This window comes from Rhincodon typus, chromosome 2, assembly GCF_021869965.1.
Source record: "Rhincodon typus isolate 14 chromosome 2, sRhiTyp1.1, whole genome shotgun sequence".
In the NCBI taxonomy this organism is placed as follows: domain Eukaryota; kingdom Metazoa; phylum Chordata; class Chondrichthyes; order Orectolobiformes; family Rhincodontidae; genus Rhincodon; species Rhincodon typus.
Window position 1 is genome coordinate 38996146 of NC_063333.1, and position 19217 is coordinate 39015362.

At 41.6% G+C, this 19217-nt stretch overlaps 1 protein-coding gene across 1 annotated transcript in view; it reads right to left on the reverse strand.

Moving 5' to 3' along the window:
* The window catches only part of armc3 (armadillo repeat containing 3), a 149603-nt gene that overhangs the window by 30928 nt on the left and 99458 nt on the right, over positions 1 to 19217 (reverse strand). The window contains exons 11-13 of the mRNA XM_048606892.1: positions 18015 to 18183; positions 8562 to 8662; positions 1268 to 1375 (exon numbers count right to left, since the gene is read on the reverse strand). Of these exons, the coding sequence (XP_048462849.1) occupies positions 1268 to 1375; positions 8562 to 8662; positions 18015 to 18183 (378 nt within the window). The remainder of the gene's footprint in view (positions 1 to 1267; positions 1376 to 8561; positions 8663 to 18014; positions 18184 to 19217) is intronic.

Here is a 19217-nt window from a genome sequence, read left to right on the forward strand (position 1 = left end):
TTGTTAAAGCTAAATTTGAAGCATTGTGTGCTTGTATTTCAGCAAAAGACCACGTTACTAAAACCCACAAAAAATCAAAAATATGATCTATCAAGCCAAATTTCAATCAGTGATCTGACTTGTCCAGCAACAACAACAGCTGGTTCATAATACTACCTTTCTCTCACCTTCACATGGTCCATTTCCAACACTCCTCTTCCTTTCCTCAATCTCTCTCCACTTCAGAGGATAGACTGGCTAGTAATATTTATTATAAGCCTACCAAACCCACAACTATCTTGCTGACACTTTTTTTTACCTACTGCTTCCTGTAGAGGCTCCATTCCACACTCCTGGTTTCTCCATTACATCTGTTCTGGCACATTTCTGGTTGAACCAAGCACTCCCAGTCTGTGATAGACAGGGCCCGCAAATATGTCTGAACGTACTCCCGCACTCTCACACCCTTTCCTCCTTTCCAATAGTGTTTCCTTGTCCTCACTTTCTGCCACACCAGTCTTCATATTGAAAGGATGCTCTCATGCACACACTACCGCCCTCAGCCTGTTGTAGTGTTTCAGTGAAGCTCCACATGATGCAACGAACAGCATCTCATCCTCCGATTAGTCATTTTATATACTTCTGAACTCGATACTTAGCTCAACAATTTCTGAACATGAATTCTGTTCCCCACTATGATTCTGCATTTTCACCATGTGCTGGTTTGAATTTTGGTTTTCATGTATTTGTTTTCTGACAGAGCTGTTCACTATTCTGGGGCACTCATTCTGGATAATGCTTTGCGTCTTTACTACAAACCTTATTCCCTTTATTTTTTATTCTATGACATCTTTGCCAATTAATCTCCTATCCTCTAGTCTCCATCCTAAACCTTCCCTCTGATATTCCTTCCTCCTTTTAATGCCACGAATCCTATCACTTCTCTACCCTCTTCAGTTTTGAAGGAGTTATTTCAACCCAGATTTCTCTCCCCAAATATGCTACCAGACGTGTTAAGTACTTCGAGCAATTTCTGCTTTTACTTCACTGAACTTGAAGTATTTATAATATTTTGATTCTAAAATTACCATCATATGAATAAAGTAAACAAAGTCAAAAAATGGGGAACATAACTCAGAGAAAGAGATTTTTGCTTCAGAATTGAGATGTTAGATACTCAGGTTATCACCACCAAAATTTTGATAAAGTTATAGTCTCTCAACCACTCACCTGAAGATAATTATTTTAAAATTTGTAGAAAAGTAACATGAAAAGAAGCTAGTCAGACCTGGATGGTTTATCTTTGCTGTTTGCTTTGCTAGAAGGGAAACGACTACTGACAGCTAACGGAGCCTCAGTGAGTTTTTCTTCTATAGGCAATCCTGCCATCTGGTGTCTACAAAATAAGACATTGAATTCAGTACTTTTCATTTCCAAGGGAGGAAGAGAAAATTAATCTACCACTTGTAACAATACTATGTTCCAAAATTGTTAGAATTTTCAGGAAAGCTATTTAAGACATGGGACAAAATCTTATATTCTACAAATTTTCTGGCAATCAAAAATGTTTTCATTTCCGATTTCAGGCTAAAAAAAGTCTTTCAGCTTTTTGGTGCAAGAATCACAATTCACAAAGCTCCAATACCATAAAGTTCCAAATCAACTGGTGATGGGCAGCCTGTAAATTTGTTATTGCCAACACAGTGTCATGATTTTGGCTTAGGGCTCAGCAGTCTCCTTGGTGCTGGCTTCACCGCCTCCACTCTTAGCAGAGCACCAATGAGCATTGTGCTAAATGATGGAACCAGCCATTTTTCTCAAAATCAGTCTGATCCTCAAAGTGACGTTACACTGAATTATGTTGGCATCTAAAACATGGAAATTGAAACACCAGGATTGAATGAATGCTCCAGGATGACAGATTGGGAGGCATAAGAGGATTGGACATTTGAAGATACTTTTAATATTTTGAGCTCTCTGTGGGTTCCTGGGACAGACACCTTCTAACTCTTAAATGTACTTCCAGGCCTGCTGAGTTTCTGCAGCACTACCTGTTTTGAGACCAACTGCTATTTTTTTGTTGTTGATTCCCTCTTTGTGTCACGAAATAGTGTAGGCAATCAGAAGATAAATTTGGTGGTCATGGAAAGGTGTCAAATGCTTTGACAGAGTAATTACTAGAGACCATAGCTAGCAGCAAACCAGCAATTCTGCTGAAACATCAGGTCCACAATTTTGGCTCACTTTTTGTTTCAGTTCTCCTCAAACCTAAAAGCCACCTTAATGATGCAAGTTTTTAATAGATCAGAACTAACCTGTAAATTGTCATGTTGCACCAGGAAGGGTTTTGATCTGGAGACACTTACTAGCTGGCTTAACTCAAGTCACGAATGGAGTGGGCAGAACAAGATGGAAAACCCCATGATGTTGGCGCCTTGAAACCTGGGAGATGTTGATACTCAAGCCTTGTTTTCTTTTGACAGACTGGAATTCTGATCGAATCAGAAATTTTGTAGCCCAACCACATTCTATTCAATTTCTCACACAACACTTGAGGCCTAATTAAAAACAGGAGTGCTTCTTTTAAAGAGGGATTGCTTCTCTTCTTGGATTTGCCATTGAAGAGCACTAGAACATATCGTGTTAAGTAAGATGATTAAAAAGTTTCCATAAACCATAACTATCTTAGCTATATCTTCCATCACTTGCCCCGTCAAAGCCATTATTGTGGGAATATGACTGTTAATAACAAATCACATCTTCACCTGGTCTCCTACTCTTCTGTCAATTCCCCCTCCTTTGAGCGCCTCACCTTGCTCAACTACTCAACCCCCTTATTTACAATATCTGGTCTTTATTGCCAACCCAAACACAATCAATGTTTTCTCACCAAAATATCTTTGCTTTTTTCTTCCCACAACCTTTGCGCCAACTGACTTCTCGACCTTCATTTCAACTCATTGTGCTCTCTATTCACTGAGTTCACTGGTCTCTTATCCTTCCTAACCTCTCCTTCCACATAAACTCCCCAACTCATATTCACAGGCACCTCCTTTTACGTGCAATCTCATCTGCATTCAGTCCTCCCGTTGGATCATCACAGTTAAGGCCACTACTGATCACTTCCTTGTATCAATCGCCAACTACGTCTGTCTTCCATGTCCCAAACCTTCCTCCTTTTGAGTTTGTTTCTAGAAAGCTACAACCCCTGCAAGTCACATTCCTTGCAATTTCAAGTCCCATTTGTTTAGCCTTTGGCTCTCTACATCATTTTTGCAGCTTATTGATAAATTAACCTTCACCTTTGCTCTAGGCCACAATAATATCAATACTCTCATTCTGGCCATTTCTCTAAGTATAGCTCTCATCTCTACTCCCTCAAGCCCAGAGGTTGTAAACTTGAAAGGAAGTGATCATCTTGAACAGAATAGTGTGTCATGCTGCATTAGATCTCACTGCACCCTATATATCATTATTGAATCACAGTCTCACCCGTTAAAATAGCTCCTACTCAAGGATCTTCTTGGAAAGCAAAGAAACTCCTGGTTTCTTGTCTTTACTGCAAACCATCTTCTTAAATACCTCTCCCCTAGTCTCCTCCATCCTCACCTTCGGAGTTCATGGACATGTTTGACACAATGATTGAAATTATTTAATCAGCTACCTCTGGGCTTCCCACTTTCCAAACCTTAACTCCAGCATTTTCACAAGGCATCACTCCAACTCCAACCTCCTTTTATTCATTGTGTCACCTTTTAAATCTTTGGCTCTTTGCAACAGTACTGAATCTTTCCTTACAAAACTCTCAAATGTCTATGTGATTTTGCCTCCTCATCCTCCTGTCTGTGGTTTTCCACATGACTAACAACATTTTTTTCCACAGATGTATATTCACTGTTTCCCAGCTGAGTCTAACTATCTTACAGGTTTTATTCTTACCAGTAATTTTAGACAGAATATCACTTGCAATAGCTTCACTTCATGCTCCATTACCTCTGATATGCCACAAGGATCTAGCCTTGTCAAACAGACACTGGCCATTGGAAAGATAATTGCAAAACAGCGTGTTAGTTTCCACATCTGCCAGTTTCTGTTTATCCATCATCCCTGTGTTTAATTACATATATTGGCACCCTGTCAAGTAATGCCTCAATTTTAAAATTCTCATATTTTTGTAGTAGGTCCTTTACATTATTATCTCTCCCCTCCCAATAAAGTCTTTAAGAACCACAACTCTGAGATATACATACGTCAGAAATAAGAATGGCTAAACCTATTCAAAAGACTTAAAATGCAGAACAGCGAAGCACATTGGGAACAAATTCCTATCTTCACACTTATGCTACCCTCATCCTGCTGTGTGCCACTATCACCATGCAAAATGGAACAATTTAAAACAGATCCAGCAACTCCAACCTTGCCATTCCCTCAGCTGTTGTGAACTATCAGCAACAGCAGAAATGTAAATTCAAATATAATCTATAACCAAATACCTGTTATATTCCCTCATTCCAACCTTAATCAAGCCAGGAGATCAATCCTGGTTCAACAGAGTGGAGGAGGGCATGTCAGGAGCAGCAGCAGGTATACCTAAAGATGAGCAATTAACTTGGTGAAGCTACAACACCAGACTATTTGTATGCCAGTGGAAGCAGCATGCGACAGGGTTAAGTGATTTCATAGTCAGTCGATCAAATCTAAGCTCTGCAATCCTGCAATATCCAGTCATCATGGCAATGGAAAAATGAAACAACTTAAAAGAGGTGCAAGCTTCACATATATCCCCATCCTCAAAAATGAGGAAGCCCAGTACATCAGTGTATCAGACAAGATGGAATATCTGCATCCATCTTCAGCCAGATTTATCAAGTGGATGATCGATCTTGGCTTCTTCTGGAGTTCTGCTAGATATCAGTCTTCAACAAATTCAATTCACTCCATGTGATATGAAAAAATAATTGAAGGTATTAAATGCTGCAAAAGCTAGGGGTCCTGGCACAGTCTCGCAATAGATCTGAAGACTGATGCTCTGGAACTAGCCACATCCCTAGATAAGCTACTTCAGTAAAGCCGCCAAACACTGGCATCCATCCGACAACGTCCAGTCCACAAAAGCAGGATAATTCCAACTCAGCCAATTAACGTTTTATCAGTCTATCTCGGTTATTGACAAACTGACAATTGCAAAGAATTAACCTGATTACTGATGGCCAATTTGGGTTTCACCAGGGCTACTTGGCTCCGGACATCATTGCAGCCTTGGTCCAAACATCAACACCACCACTTGGGGCGAAGTGAATGTGAATGCCATTAACATCAAGGCTACTTCTGCCTGAGTATGGCATAAAGGAACCCGAGCAGAACTGCAGTCACTGGGAATCTGCTTGAAATCTCTCCAATACTTGGAGTGATACCTACCACAAAGGAGGATGGTTGTGATTGTTGGAGGTCAATCGTCTCAGCTCCACAACATCACTGCAGATACTCAAGATAGTATCCTAGGGCCAACCATATTCAGCTGCATCATCAATGACCTTCTTTCCATCATAAGGTCAGAAGTAGGGATGTTTGCTGATGATTGCACAACCATTTGTGATGCCTCAGATTCTGAAGCAATCACTGTCTATATGCAGCAAGTCCTGGACAGCTATTAGAAGTGGTATTATAAATGGCCGAGTGGTATTAATGCTGGACTGTTAATCCAGAGACCCAGGTAATGTTCTGGGGACCTGGATTCAAATCCCGCTATGGCGGATGGTGGAATTTGAATTCAATAAATATCTGGAATTAAGAGTCTAGTGATGACTGTGAATCCATTGCCAATTGTCGGAAAAACCCATCTGGTTCACTAATGTCCTTTAGGGACGGAAACTTTCTTCCTTACATGGTCTGGCTTACATGTAACTCCAGACCCACAGCAATGTGGTTGACTCATAGCTGCCCTCTGCGCAACTAGGAATGGACCATAAATGCTTGCCTAGCCAGCGACGCCCTAATCCCATGAATGAAAAAGAAAGTAATGCTCATGCCAGACAATGCAATACCATTGCTGAATCACTCACTATCAACATCCTGGAGGGTTAATCGTGGACCTGAAATGTAATTGGATCAAAAGCTGTCAATACAAGAGCGGGTCAGAGACTAGGAATTCAATGGTGAGTGACTGACCTCCTGTCTCTCCAATGACTGTCCACCATCTGCAAGGCAGATATCAGAACTCAGATAGTAAGAATTGCCAATGCTGGAGTCAGAGATAACACAGTGTGGAGCTGGAGGAACACAGCAGGCCAGGCAGCATGAGAGGAGCAGAAAAGTTGACGTTTCGGGTCAGGACCCTTCTTCAGATACCAGAATTGTGATGGATTACTCGCCACTTGACTGGATGGATGCAGCTCCAACAACATCCAAACGTCTTGACATTACCAAGGACAAAGCAGATTGTTGAATGGCACTTCAATATACACACTCTTCACTACCGTGGACAATGGAAGTAGTATGTGCCATCTATATGATGCACTGCAGTAACTCACCAAGGCTCCTGTGGAAAACTTTCCAAACACATGACCTTTGCCAACCTGAAGGAAAAGGGCAGTGGATTCAAGGGAATAACACCACCTGCAAATACCACCCCCCCAACCCACACACTATTCTCACTTGGAACTGTATCATTGTTCCTTCATTGATACTAGATAAAAATCCAAATACCATTGTGGTGTCCCTACACCCTCAGAACTGCAGTAGCTCAAGAATATGTCTCACCACCACCACCTTCTCTGGTGCAGTCATGGATAGTCAGTAAACACTGCCCTAGCCAATGGTGTCCACATCCAATGAACAAATTTAAAAAAGCAACCAAAAGCAAGCAACTATCAGATTAATTGTCCACTTTGCTCCTTTCTTACTGGGACACATTGATCTAAGATCTAAAATCAAGTCTTTAGACTGTCATTATACCTGGTAAATTCACAACTGGAAACTATGAATGAAATTCTTGTTCACATGACTGCAGTAATGCTTTATATTGTATATGGGAGAGGATGGAGTGAGACAGTTGGATTTCCATACTAACTGACCACTCTTCAGCAATTATAAGGCCATAAGACTTGAGGAGCAAAATTGGGCCAATCAGCCATCAAGTCTTCCTTGCCATTCAATCAACCTTGTTCTCCAGTCTTCTCCATGTAACCCTTACCAATCAAGAATCTCTCTGTCTTAAACATACTCAATGTCTTGGCCTACACAGCCCTCTCCTGCAATGGGTTCCACAGGCTAACCACTGTCTGGCTGAAGAAATTCTTCTTCATTTCGGTTCTAAAGGGTTGGCCCTGCACTCTGAGGCAGTGACCCTGGATCTTTGTATCTCTTAATGGTGGAAACATTCTTCTCCAGGTCTGCTCTATCCAGGCTTCTCAGTATTCTGTAAGTTGCAATCAAATCCCCCCTCATCTTTCTAATTCTAAACTCTATTGAGTATAGACCCAGAGTGTTCAACTGCTCCTCAAATGACAAACCCTTTATCCCCAGGATGATTCATGTAAACCTCCTATAAACACCAGCACATCCTTCCTTCTAAAACTGCTCACAATACTCCAAATGGGGTTTGACCAGATCCTTATAAAGCCCCAGCAATACATCCCTGCTCTTATATTATAGCTCTCTTGAAATGAAAGTAAACATTGCATTTGCCTTCTTAACTGCTGACTGAACTTGCATGCTAACCTTAAGAGAGTCATGAACTAGGACTCAAAGTCCCTTGTGTTTCAGATTTCTGAAGCCCTTCCCCATTTAGAACATAATCTACCCCTCCATTCTTCCTTCCAAAGTGCATAACCTCACATTTTCCCACATTGTGTTCTACCTGCCACTTCTTTGCCCACTCTCCTTGCCTGTCCAAGTCCTTCCGCAGCCTACCTGCTTCCTCAACCTATCTGCAGCATCCCAACCCCCCCCCGCCTATCTATTTGTCTTCTGCTAAATTAGTAACAATGCGCTCAGTTACAGTCAGAGTCAAAGAGGTCTACAGCATGGAAACAGGCCCTTTGGTCCAACTTGCCTATGACACCCAGTTTTCACAATTAAATGAGTCCCATTTGCCCGCATTGGTCCATATCTCTCCATACCTATTCCATCCATGTACCTGTCTAAATGTTTCTTAAATGACAAAATTGTACTTGCTTCCACCAGACTGTTCCAGACACTCATCACCCTCTGTGTGAAAAATTTGCCCCTCGATGCTTTTGTATCTCCCTCCCTCACCTTAAAAGTTCCTTTGTCCAGATTGTTAATGTATAATGTGAATAGTTGGGTCCAAACACAGATCCCTGTGGAACTCCATTACTTACCAGCTACCATTCTGGAAAAGACCCCTTTATCCCTACTCTCTGCTTTCTGCCAGTCAACCAATCCTCTATCCATGCCAATATCTTGCCCCTAACACCATGGGCTGTTGTCTTATCTCTTTTGAATGCTTAAATTTGGAAAATTTAGCTCAACCATCTTGGTTTCTAAGTGACTCCCTTTAAGACTCAAAATATTGATCCTGTCAAATTTAATTGGGAGTACTTAAATGAAACATAACTCACCCATCTGCTTTTTTCACATTAATTAGCAGTATTGGCCGGTGCTGGTTCACCTCTTGATTACTGTGTTCTTCCAAAGTCAAGACCTTCATGCCTGGTTTTATCTATAAAGGTAAATTTTAGTTAACTTAGCGACTGTTCTTAACACATAGGACACCAGACGACAGTCTGCAAAAAGCTTTGGAAAATTCATTCACAGGGACAACGAAACAAGGAGGACACCACCATATGTGGAAGGAACTAAATTTATGAGGAGCTACCCTTCCAATGACAGCCTGCGTTTGTCCTGAGCTTGCTAGAGGTAGGCTCATGAATGGTAGGAACAGATGCAAGGAAATGATGCTTGTTAGGGGCAGGTGTGGTGAAAGTGGGGAAGGCAGTGAGGGACAAGATACCTGCAGTGGGTGAAGGGGGTGGAGAATTCACTATGATGAGGGAACAGGCTGTTGTAAAACAGGCTGCCCGCTAAGGGCATAGAAGATACAACACAGGAACAGGTCCTGTGGCCCACCATGTCTGCACTGACCAATGTGTAATTCTAAACTAATCCCATCTGCCTGCACATGGTCCATATTCCTCTATTCTCTGCCTGTTCATGTGCCTGTCTAAATGTCGCCATTGTATCCGCTTCTACCACCTCCTTTGGCAACACCTACCATCCTCTGTTAAAAATCTTGCCTCGCATATCTCCTTTAAACTTTCCCCCTTTCACCTTAGACCTATGCCCCTGATATTTGGCATTTATGCTCCAATCATCCACCCTATCCATGCCTTTCATAATTTTATTTACTTATATCAGGTTGCTCCTCAGTCTCTGTTTTCACGAGAACATCAATCCAAGTTTGTCCAACCTTTCGTTATAGCTAATACATTCCAATCCAGGCAACATCCTGGTAAGGGATAACGCAGTGTGGAGCTGGAGGAACACAGCAGGCCAGGCAGCATCAGAGGAGCAGGAAAGTTGACGTTTCGGGTCAGGACCCTTCTTGGTAAACCTCTTTTGCACCCTCTCTAAAACTTCCATATCCTTCCTATAGAATAGCAACCAGAACTGAACACAATACTCCAAATGTGGCCTAACTAAACTCTGCAGCTGCAACATAACTTGCCAACTTTTAAACTCAATACTCCTAACCAATGAATGCAAGCATGCCACAAGCCTTTTTACCACCTCATTCACTTGTGTTGTCACTTTCAGGGAGCTATCCACTTGCACCCCAATATTTCTCTGTGTATCTATGCTCCTGAAGTCCTGACATTTACTGTACGCATTCCTCTTGCATCTGACCTCCCAAATGCATCATCTTACATTTGTCCAGATTAAACTCCACACGCAATGTCTCCACCCAACTTTCCAACTGATCAATATCATGCTGTACCTTTTGATAACATTCCTCACCTTCCACAAATCTACCAATTTTCGTGTTGTCTTCAACCTTACTAATCAGACCACCTACATTTTCATCCAAATCATTTATATGTATATTACAAACAGAGTCCCAGCACTGATTCTTGCGAATCAGCGCAAATCACAGCCTTCCAATCAGAAAAACACCCCTCCACAACATCCTGTCTTCTATGAGCAAGCCAATTTCGTATCCAACTACTAACTTATCGTGGATCCCATTTGACTAATGCTTCTGGACCAGCCTACCATAAGAAACCTTGTCAAATGCTTTACTAAAGTCCATGTAGATAATATCCACTGCCCTATCATCGATCATTTTCACCATTTCCTTACAAAACTCAATTAAGCCTGTGAGACAAGACCTACCCCACACAAAATCATGCTGACTATCTCTAGTAAGTCCATTCTTTTCCAAATGCAAGTAAATCATGTCCATAGGTATCATCTCCAATAATTTCCCTACCACTGATATAAAGCTTACTGGCTTATAACTTCCTGGATTATTATTGTTGCTGTTCTTAAACAAAGGAACAACATTGGCTATTCTTGTCTTCTGGGAATTCGCCTTGGCTAAAGAGGATGCAAAGATCTCAGTCAATTCTCCAGCAATTTACTTCCTTGCCTCCCTCGGTATCCTGGGATAGATCCCATTATGCCCTGGGGACTTCTCTACCTTAATATCTAAGCCTAAATCAACAGCTCATCCTTCTTAATATTGACATGCCCTAGAAAATGAATATACCCCTCCTTAATCTTACAATCATCCATGGCTTCGTCCTTGGTAAATACTGATGCAAAGTACTCATTAAGGACCTCACCCACCGCCTCTGGCATACATTCTCCCCTTTGTCCTTGAGTGGACCTACCCTTTCCATAGTTACCCACTTGCTCCTAATATACATCTAAAATGCCTTGGGATTCTCCTTAATCTTACTTGCCAAGGACACTTCATGACCCCTTTTAGCCCTCCTAATTCCTTGTTTAAGTTCTTTCCTACTTTCTTTATATTCCTCAAGGGCCTTGTCTGATTACAGTTTGCTAAACATTATGTATGCTTCCTTTTCCTTTTTCAGTAAACTTTCAATATCTCTTGACATCCAGGTGTTCCCTAATATAGCCATCCTTATCTTTCATCCTCATAAGGACATGCTGATCCGGAACTCTGATCAACTGATTTTTAAAAGACTCCCACAGATCAGATGTGGATTTACCCTGTAATAAATCTAATTTCTCCAGTTCCTGTCTAATACTGTTGTAATGAGTGGTTACAAAACATCTTCTCCATCTGTGAAACAGTGAGCAGGTCTCAGGAGTCAGTCCCACTGCTCTTTACCCATTTTGTTTAAGAAAGTTCAGGACCTCGACCCCTGTCCAGATGCCTATCCTCATAAGGAGACAGAGAGGTGTTAGAAGGTATCCAGCTGGAGGTGGAACCACACACACAGACTCCTCTGGACTTTCCACTCAGGACAGTACATAGGGGCTGGGCCTTCCACCTCCATCCTGCCTGCTCCCTTCCGGCTCTTGGAAGTTTAAGCCAAGAAGAGTCAAATTGCCTCTGACAAGATAACACATACACAGTGTCTGGCTCATCCAGACACAAGTACCTGGAGTTGCCCCACCAAATCTCCAGTAATATCTGGCCCTACTTCCGAGCAGGCTCCCTCCGTCCCAGCTGTGGAACCAGGGACCACATTAAGACATAGTGTGTGTGAGAGAGAGAGAGCGCGAGCGAGAGCGAACACAAGGATGGCCATGACAGTGCACTCAACAGTCTTTCTGTACATCTCACCACCATCTCATTGGCCCCTATTTCCCCATCAAAGGAGAATTCAGCCCATAACAGGCCCCGAGATGTTGTTCACGGTCCAGCATGGAGATTGTTTGGAGTAAGCAGGAAGCTGCATTCATCAGATACATTCTCTGGTTTCCTTGTTGAGTATTTCCAATGTCTAGCTTCTTTGGTGAATTTGGTAAGGTGCAATCAGAATAGTAATGAGGTGAGCTGTGGCATTAATAAGATGTTTAACAAATGTTGATTCCCCATCAACTGGCACATTGTCACTACCTAGTGAGAATCTCACCACCGTACTTGCAAAAAGCACACAAATTGGAGCGAGATAATCTCAAATCAGGATGGACCTTATCAGATTTCTCATCTAATTCTGCCACACTCTTGCCACAGTCCATGTTCCTCAGATCCCTATATGATTCCACCTACAGTTAATAAAAAGAGACAGGAAGTTAAAGGTTTGCCAAACACTCATCAGGGCTAAGGCACAAGAAGGAGGCTTGATAAAGGGACTCCTATTTGTGCAGCATGAGAAGATAGTGCTAATTGGTTGGGCCATCCTTAGCAAGGAAGCACACGTTTGGAAGGGCATGGAAATTGTGTCTATATCTTGCACCCTAGTCGTGATGAGTGCCAAGAGAAAAGCTTCAACTTTCCTTTCAATATTGGTTAAATGCTGTACTACCAAGCAATTAATTATACATACAGTTCAGTGTGTGAATGAGGCAGCTGTAAATCACTGTCTTTGAGTGATAACTGTGGAATATGTTTCGGAAATGGAAAGCTCGGGTGATTTGTTTAAGTGCCATTATCTAATTCTATTTGCTTAGCTGACATGATAGGGAGATAATTAGTGCACACAAAGTAATGGTCATGATCAATTTGAGGAATCAAATTCCAAAAGAATTATTCTATCCTGAAGAAAATAGAACACTAATTTACTCCACCCACTTTGCACGTGGTGCCAGCCATTTTGTTCAGTTATTGGGCAGTTTTCATTTCAGCTGACATGGCAAGGTTCCAACTCATTTTTACTGTGAGTAAGATGCAGGCTGTGCTTGTGTTGTAAGAAATTCCCCCTATCCTTCATTTTTTCTTTGGTGTTGTTGTCCTGTGGCTCCTATAAACTTTCAGCCTCCCCAAATTTCCTTTGAGGCCCATTATATAACTATCAATGTCCCTAATTCAACCCGTGTCAATGACTTTGAAAATTCATGTGCCATTATTAGTCCTTCATCCTCCCTCTATAGAGGCCAGAGTTAGCATGAGCTAAATGAACAGCCCTTCCAAAATCAGATCTCCAGATCTACCCCCTTCCCTATGAGGTTTTACTCTACTATTGCCAGTTGCTCTCTATCACTGTCCCTATTTCCTCAACAAGCCAGTATAACAAAGCCCATCTCCAGACTTGAGTTGCCCATTTTTCCCCAAGATTCCATAGGGCTGTCCCCTCGATAAGACTGTTATTAAGCAAACCCCCAGGACTGACCATGGCTCATGCACAGGACTGACTTGGCAGGACATCCTGACAGACCATGGCCAAGTCCCTGTACAGATGTCTCCACAGCTCCCCAAATGACCCACCTGTAACACCCTAGACTGCTTGCACTTGGCCTGTAGGACTGGCTGTGGTCCAGTCCATGGTCTACAAGGAACACAGAATTCTGGTTTAGATAGGATCAAGCACCTGACAGACCATGGCAAACACCTAGATTGGAATCAAAATTGGCTCTTGACTGACTGTGACATTATCCCTGACTTACCTTAATCCAAATTGATACCAAAACAGCAACCCTAAGACTTTCACGCATGATCATTTGCTAAAAGCAAATTAAGTGGTGTGTTTGGTGCATAAACTGCTAGCACATGCTTTAGGTGTGATTTTGAGTTGGCACAATTCCATCCAGTGACAAGTCCACTTGCTCGACTGTTCAGTTTTCCCCACCACAATAAGCTGCCTGCCACCCCCGCTGAGCTAAAAAACATGCAAATGCAAACCACAGGGGCTAGTAGTCTGTAAGTCAATGAAGAAGTCAAAAAGTGCGTGCTAAGAAAGCAATGAAGTATACAAAAGACAAACAGCCTCCAAGCATGCATCATGTGACTAAACGCTACAAAAATCCATAAGCTGCATCCTATGTAGATCCATGTGTGTCCCTGTACACAACATGAATGTGGAAGAACTATGCAAGTTGTAGGTGTCTCTGAGCTCCAGAATGCAGAAAGCCTGAAGTTGTGTGAATTTATCCGAAGGCAAGCATGATGATTTGATGAGCCTGGTGGTTTGATAATTCTGATTGCATGGATGAGGAGTTGTGGAAGATGGTGTTTGTGGAGCATGTGGGGTCATTGTGCTCAACAAATGGATGATGGCTGGCACGAGCAATTATATGACGTATATGTTGACAGTTTCCACCATCTAGTTTCTCAGGAAGGAAAAGTGAATTGGAATTGTCGTATAAATGAGGCGTGTTATGTAAGTGGGGCATTAATGAGATGCATATCTAGGAGATTCTGGTTGCTGTTTGGTCTTACGATCTTAGTTAAAGCCTAAGGGGAAAATTGAAAGACTGTCAATGTCGAATTTCTGATTCTTTTTCATTCCTTCTGTATTTTCTAACTTTCCAATCATAGAACAAACCACACTAAGGAGAGGAAAATTCTGCCTATAATGTGGAAAGATAGAACTAAGTTGAGTTAAATCAGCAATGATCTTGTTGAGTGGTGCAGCAGATGCTAAGGATTAAATGGCCAACTTCAGCTCATATGTGTCATGATCATATGCACATAACTGCATGCAGTCCAAGTGTAACCTCATCCAAGTCTCATTCAACTGCATGAAGACTTAACTTTTGTATTCTAATACTTTTACAATAAAGGTGAACACACTTTTTGATTTCTTAAATGGCCTTTCCTTTATTCTGAGATTATGATCCCTAGTTCTAGAATCTCCAGCAAGGTAAACATCTCCCAAGATCTCCCCCCAACCCTGTCAAGCCTCTGATGAATTTAAAAGTTTCAATGAAACAACCTATCATTCCTCTTAAGTGTATACATTGATTGTGCAAAGGTTTGGTAATGAATTGATCCCTTTCTGCATCAAATAACTGTTCAACAGCATGACTTCCCAGTACTAAAATGCCCCAGCGCATAAATATGGTATAAGCCATTGTAATTGTAAGAGCAACAGGCAGAGCAATGCTGTAACTCTGGTCACATGGGAAGGCACTACCTCAGTGACCATCATACTGAATAACTTGTGGTGTTAGAGTGTGTGGCATGGATATCTAGGAAATCACTCTGAAAGGTATTTGCTGAAGGCAGGGATGTGGCAGGACACATTCGAGACAATGACTACTTCCAATAAGAGAAAGCCTCACCACCTTCTCTTGCAATTCAATTATGTTGCCATTTTCAAATACTCTTGGTGTCATCATTGACTCAAAAATTAATTGGACTAGCTACATAATAACGTGGCTGCAAGAGGAAACCGCAGAATACGTAGTTTCTGGCTATGATTTAGCACATGACTCCTCATTGTCATTTTACCATCTATAACGAACAAATCAAAAGTAAGAAGGAATGCTCTTCTCTGAAATGGATATGTTCAACTCAACAAGTACATCATCACATGGAATAAAAGAGCCCACCTGATTGGTATCTTACACATTACCTAAACTTTCACTCTTTTATTTAATCTATTTTTTCTAATCAACCTGTTCAGCAATTGTATTAGACATCTCTGAAGCAGGTGGGACTTGAACCCAGGCCTCCCAGTTCAGGGGTAGAGACACTGTAACTGTACCACAAGAGGGCCCCCAACTTTCACTTTTTACATCATTGGGGGAAATTGGTTGCAGTGTGTTTCAACTAAAAATGTACTACAGCTATTTATTAAGATTTCTTCAATAGCACATCCCAAACCTTCACTATTACCTAGAAGAATAAGTGTAACTGATGCATAGATAACCGCCAAATTCACCTTCAAGTCACACAATGTAATAATTTCAAAATACATTGTTATTCCTCCTGAGAAGGTGGCAGTGAGCTGCTTTCTTGAACTGTTGCAGTTCATTTACTGTAGATAGATCCACAATGGATCTATTGTAATGTAGGTGGGATTTCCAGGATTTTGACTCACCAACAGTGAAAGAATGATGACATATTTCCAAGTCAGGATGGTGAGAGGCTTGGAGGGGAATTTGCAGGAGGTGGTGTTCCAATGTATCTGCGCCCTTGTTCTTCTAAATGGAAGTGGTTGAGGGTTTGGAAGGTACTGCCTAAGGATTCTTAATGAATTTCTGCAGTGCATCTTGTAGATGGTATACACTACTGCTAATGAGTGTCGCTGGTGGAGTGACTGAATGTTTGTGGATGTAGTACCAAGCAAGCGGGATGCTTTGTCCTTGATGGTGTTAATCTTCTTGATTGTTGCCAGAGCTGTATTCTTCCAGGCAAGTGGGAAGTATTCCATCACGCTCCTGACTCATGCCTTGTAGATAGTGGACAGGCTTTGGGGAGTCAGGAGATGAGATACTCACTGCAGTATTCTGAGCCGCCGATCTGCTATGGTAGCCACTGTACTTATATGGCGGGTCTAGTTCAATTTCTGGTCCATGATGGCCCCCGGAAGTTGATAATGGGGATTCAGTGATGGTAACGTTATTGAATATCAAGGCTAGTACATTGTCTCTTATTAGTGATGGTCATTTCCTTGCATTTGTGTGGTGTGATTGCAACTTGCCACTTGCCCCTTTTTAGCCCAAGAACAGAAATTGTTCAGGTCTTACTGTATTTGGACATGGGCTCCTTCAGTATCTGAGGAGTTGGGAATGGTGTGAGATATTGCACAATCATCAGTGAAAATCCCAACTTCTGAACCTATGATGGACAGAAGGTCATTGATGAAGCAGCTGAAGATAGTTGGATCTAAGACACTACCTGAGGAACTCCTGCTGAGATGACTGACCTCCAATAACCACAACCACTTTCCGACATGCCAGGAATGACTCCAATCATAGGAGAGCTTCTCCTGATTCCAGTTTTGCTAGGGCTCCTTGATGCCACACTCGATCAAATGCAACCTTGATGTCAAGGGCTGTCACTCTCACCTCACCTCTGGAATTCAGCTCTTTTGTCCATGTTTGAACCAATGCTGTAATAAGGTCAGGAACTGAAGGGCCTGGCGGAACCCAAATTGGGCATCAGTGAGCAAGTTATTGCTGAGCAGATGCTGCTTATAGCACTGTTGAGGACACCTTCCATCACTTTATTGATGATCGAGAGTAGATTGATGGAGTGGTTGTTGGCCAGGTTGGACTTATTCTGCTTTTTGCATTCAGGACATGCCTGTGCAACTTTCCACAACGTCCACTACCTACCAGAATTGTCACTGTTACTGGAACAGCAGGGTTAGGATTGCCGCAACGTCTGGAGTACAACTCCATTGCCGGAATGTTTTCAGGGCCCATAGCCTTTATAATATCAGTGCTTCCAGTCTTTTCTGGATATTGCAAGGAGTGAGTCGAATTGGTTGAAAACTGGCATTTGGATGCTGTGGACCCCTAGAGCAGGCGGATGTTGAAGAGGCTACTGTGTCAATATCCTGCAATTGCTTTTCTAACAGTACTGTATTTTCACAAACAGATTAGAGAGGTTCATGAAGGAAACTAACCAGCACCTGCTCAAGGGCAATTAGTGATGGTCAATAAGCAATAGACTTGCCAGCAATGCCCACAGTCCATGAAAGAATAAATAAAAATAGTCAGGTGCTCCCTTTCAGTTATCTGTTTACTGCATTTTTGCAAAAATGTAATAATTGGCAACATGACTCTGCCAAGCATGCAGCACTAATGCATTCACATTAATTTAAGGTTAAGGGAATCAACTGTCACATTCATCAAGATGAGGAGATCAACATGATCCAATTGACAGAAACAATTTTATAATAATTAACATTTAAACGGTACTAATAACTGCTCTGCAGCCAAAGAAAATCATGGGAAAGGTTTTTCTCCAATTTGATAAAGGAAAACTCAGATTCTGACATGCAATTGTAGTTGCTGTTGCCAATTTAAATTTTGTTATCTTTCTCTGGGTTTATCAATCAATTTACATGACATTAAAACAGAACAGGGTCAGGACACCTATTTTGCTTTAATTAGTTGCATATTAGTCAGTATGGACTAGTTGGGCTGTTTGGCCTGTTTCTATGTCGTATATCCTATGTAAAATGAGATAGATAATTAAAATTTACCTGACCAGGATCATAGAAACCATCTGTGATGACATCATTGAATGACAAGTAGCCAGTCAGACAATATTTGAGAGCTGCATTATGGTCAAGCAGTCTTTTCGCAGCTGCATCACTAAAATTATTCTTGTGACTGGAGGATAGGTTTATTTCTTGCAGGATGTCCAAAGCACTATAAAACAAAATTAAATATCCACTCAAACAGCAAACTGGAAGACTGTTGTCCTTCTACTTTATTGTATAAAAACTTGCAATAAAAACATGAGAAAACTCTTGGATGGATTTTAATTGTTTGAAATAAAATGAATTTGAGAAGTCTAACATTTGGAGCGGCATGGTGGCTCAGTGGTTAGCACTGCTGCTTCACAGCGCCAGGAACCCGGGTTTGATTCCTCCCTCAGGCAACTGTCCGTGTCGAGTTTGCACGTTCTCCCCGTTTCTGCGTGGGTTTCCTCCAGGTGCTCTGGTTTCCTCCCACAATCCAAAGATGTGTAGGCTAGATAGATTGGCCATGCTAAATTGTCCATAGTGTTCAGAGATGAGTAGATTAGGTGGGTTAAATGGGGCATGGATCTGGGTGTGGTGTTCTGAGGGTCAGTGTGGACTTGTTGGGCCAAAGGGCCTAATTTCACACTGTAGGGATTCTATGATTAATGGATTATGTGAGTTCTTTCTTCAAAGTCAATACCAGACTCATGCGACTCAGTCAAAGGATAAACAAAAATGTTAGAAATGAAAGTCATGTTAGTATAATCAGAATACTTTATGAGTAGAACCTTGGCACATTTTGTTTAGTGTCCTGCATTGTATCTGACCATGAGATTTTTGGATGTTCTCATTTCCCAGCATTGGATAAACACAACTTTTTTTTTAAATGTGCAATATAAATTTAATATGTGCAATGTAAAATCAATTTCAACTACTTGTTCATCAATTGGAAAAAAGAACACATAGTAGCTATTAGGCAGGAATCCTACTTGCATATATTTCAACCAAAGACCTGATTCCCCATGGACAACTGTATGAAAGTTTATGAAAACCATAGTGAATGAAAAATTGTGATAATCTTCTGCCATTCATTTGCACCACTAGTTGACAGAAAATGTAGGTAAGCCATATGAGTATCTTCCTAATAACAAGGCAACCGTTTGAGTTAACAAGGTGTAGAGCTGGATGAACACAGCAGGCCAGGCAGCATCAGAGGAG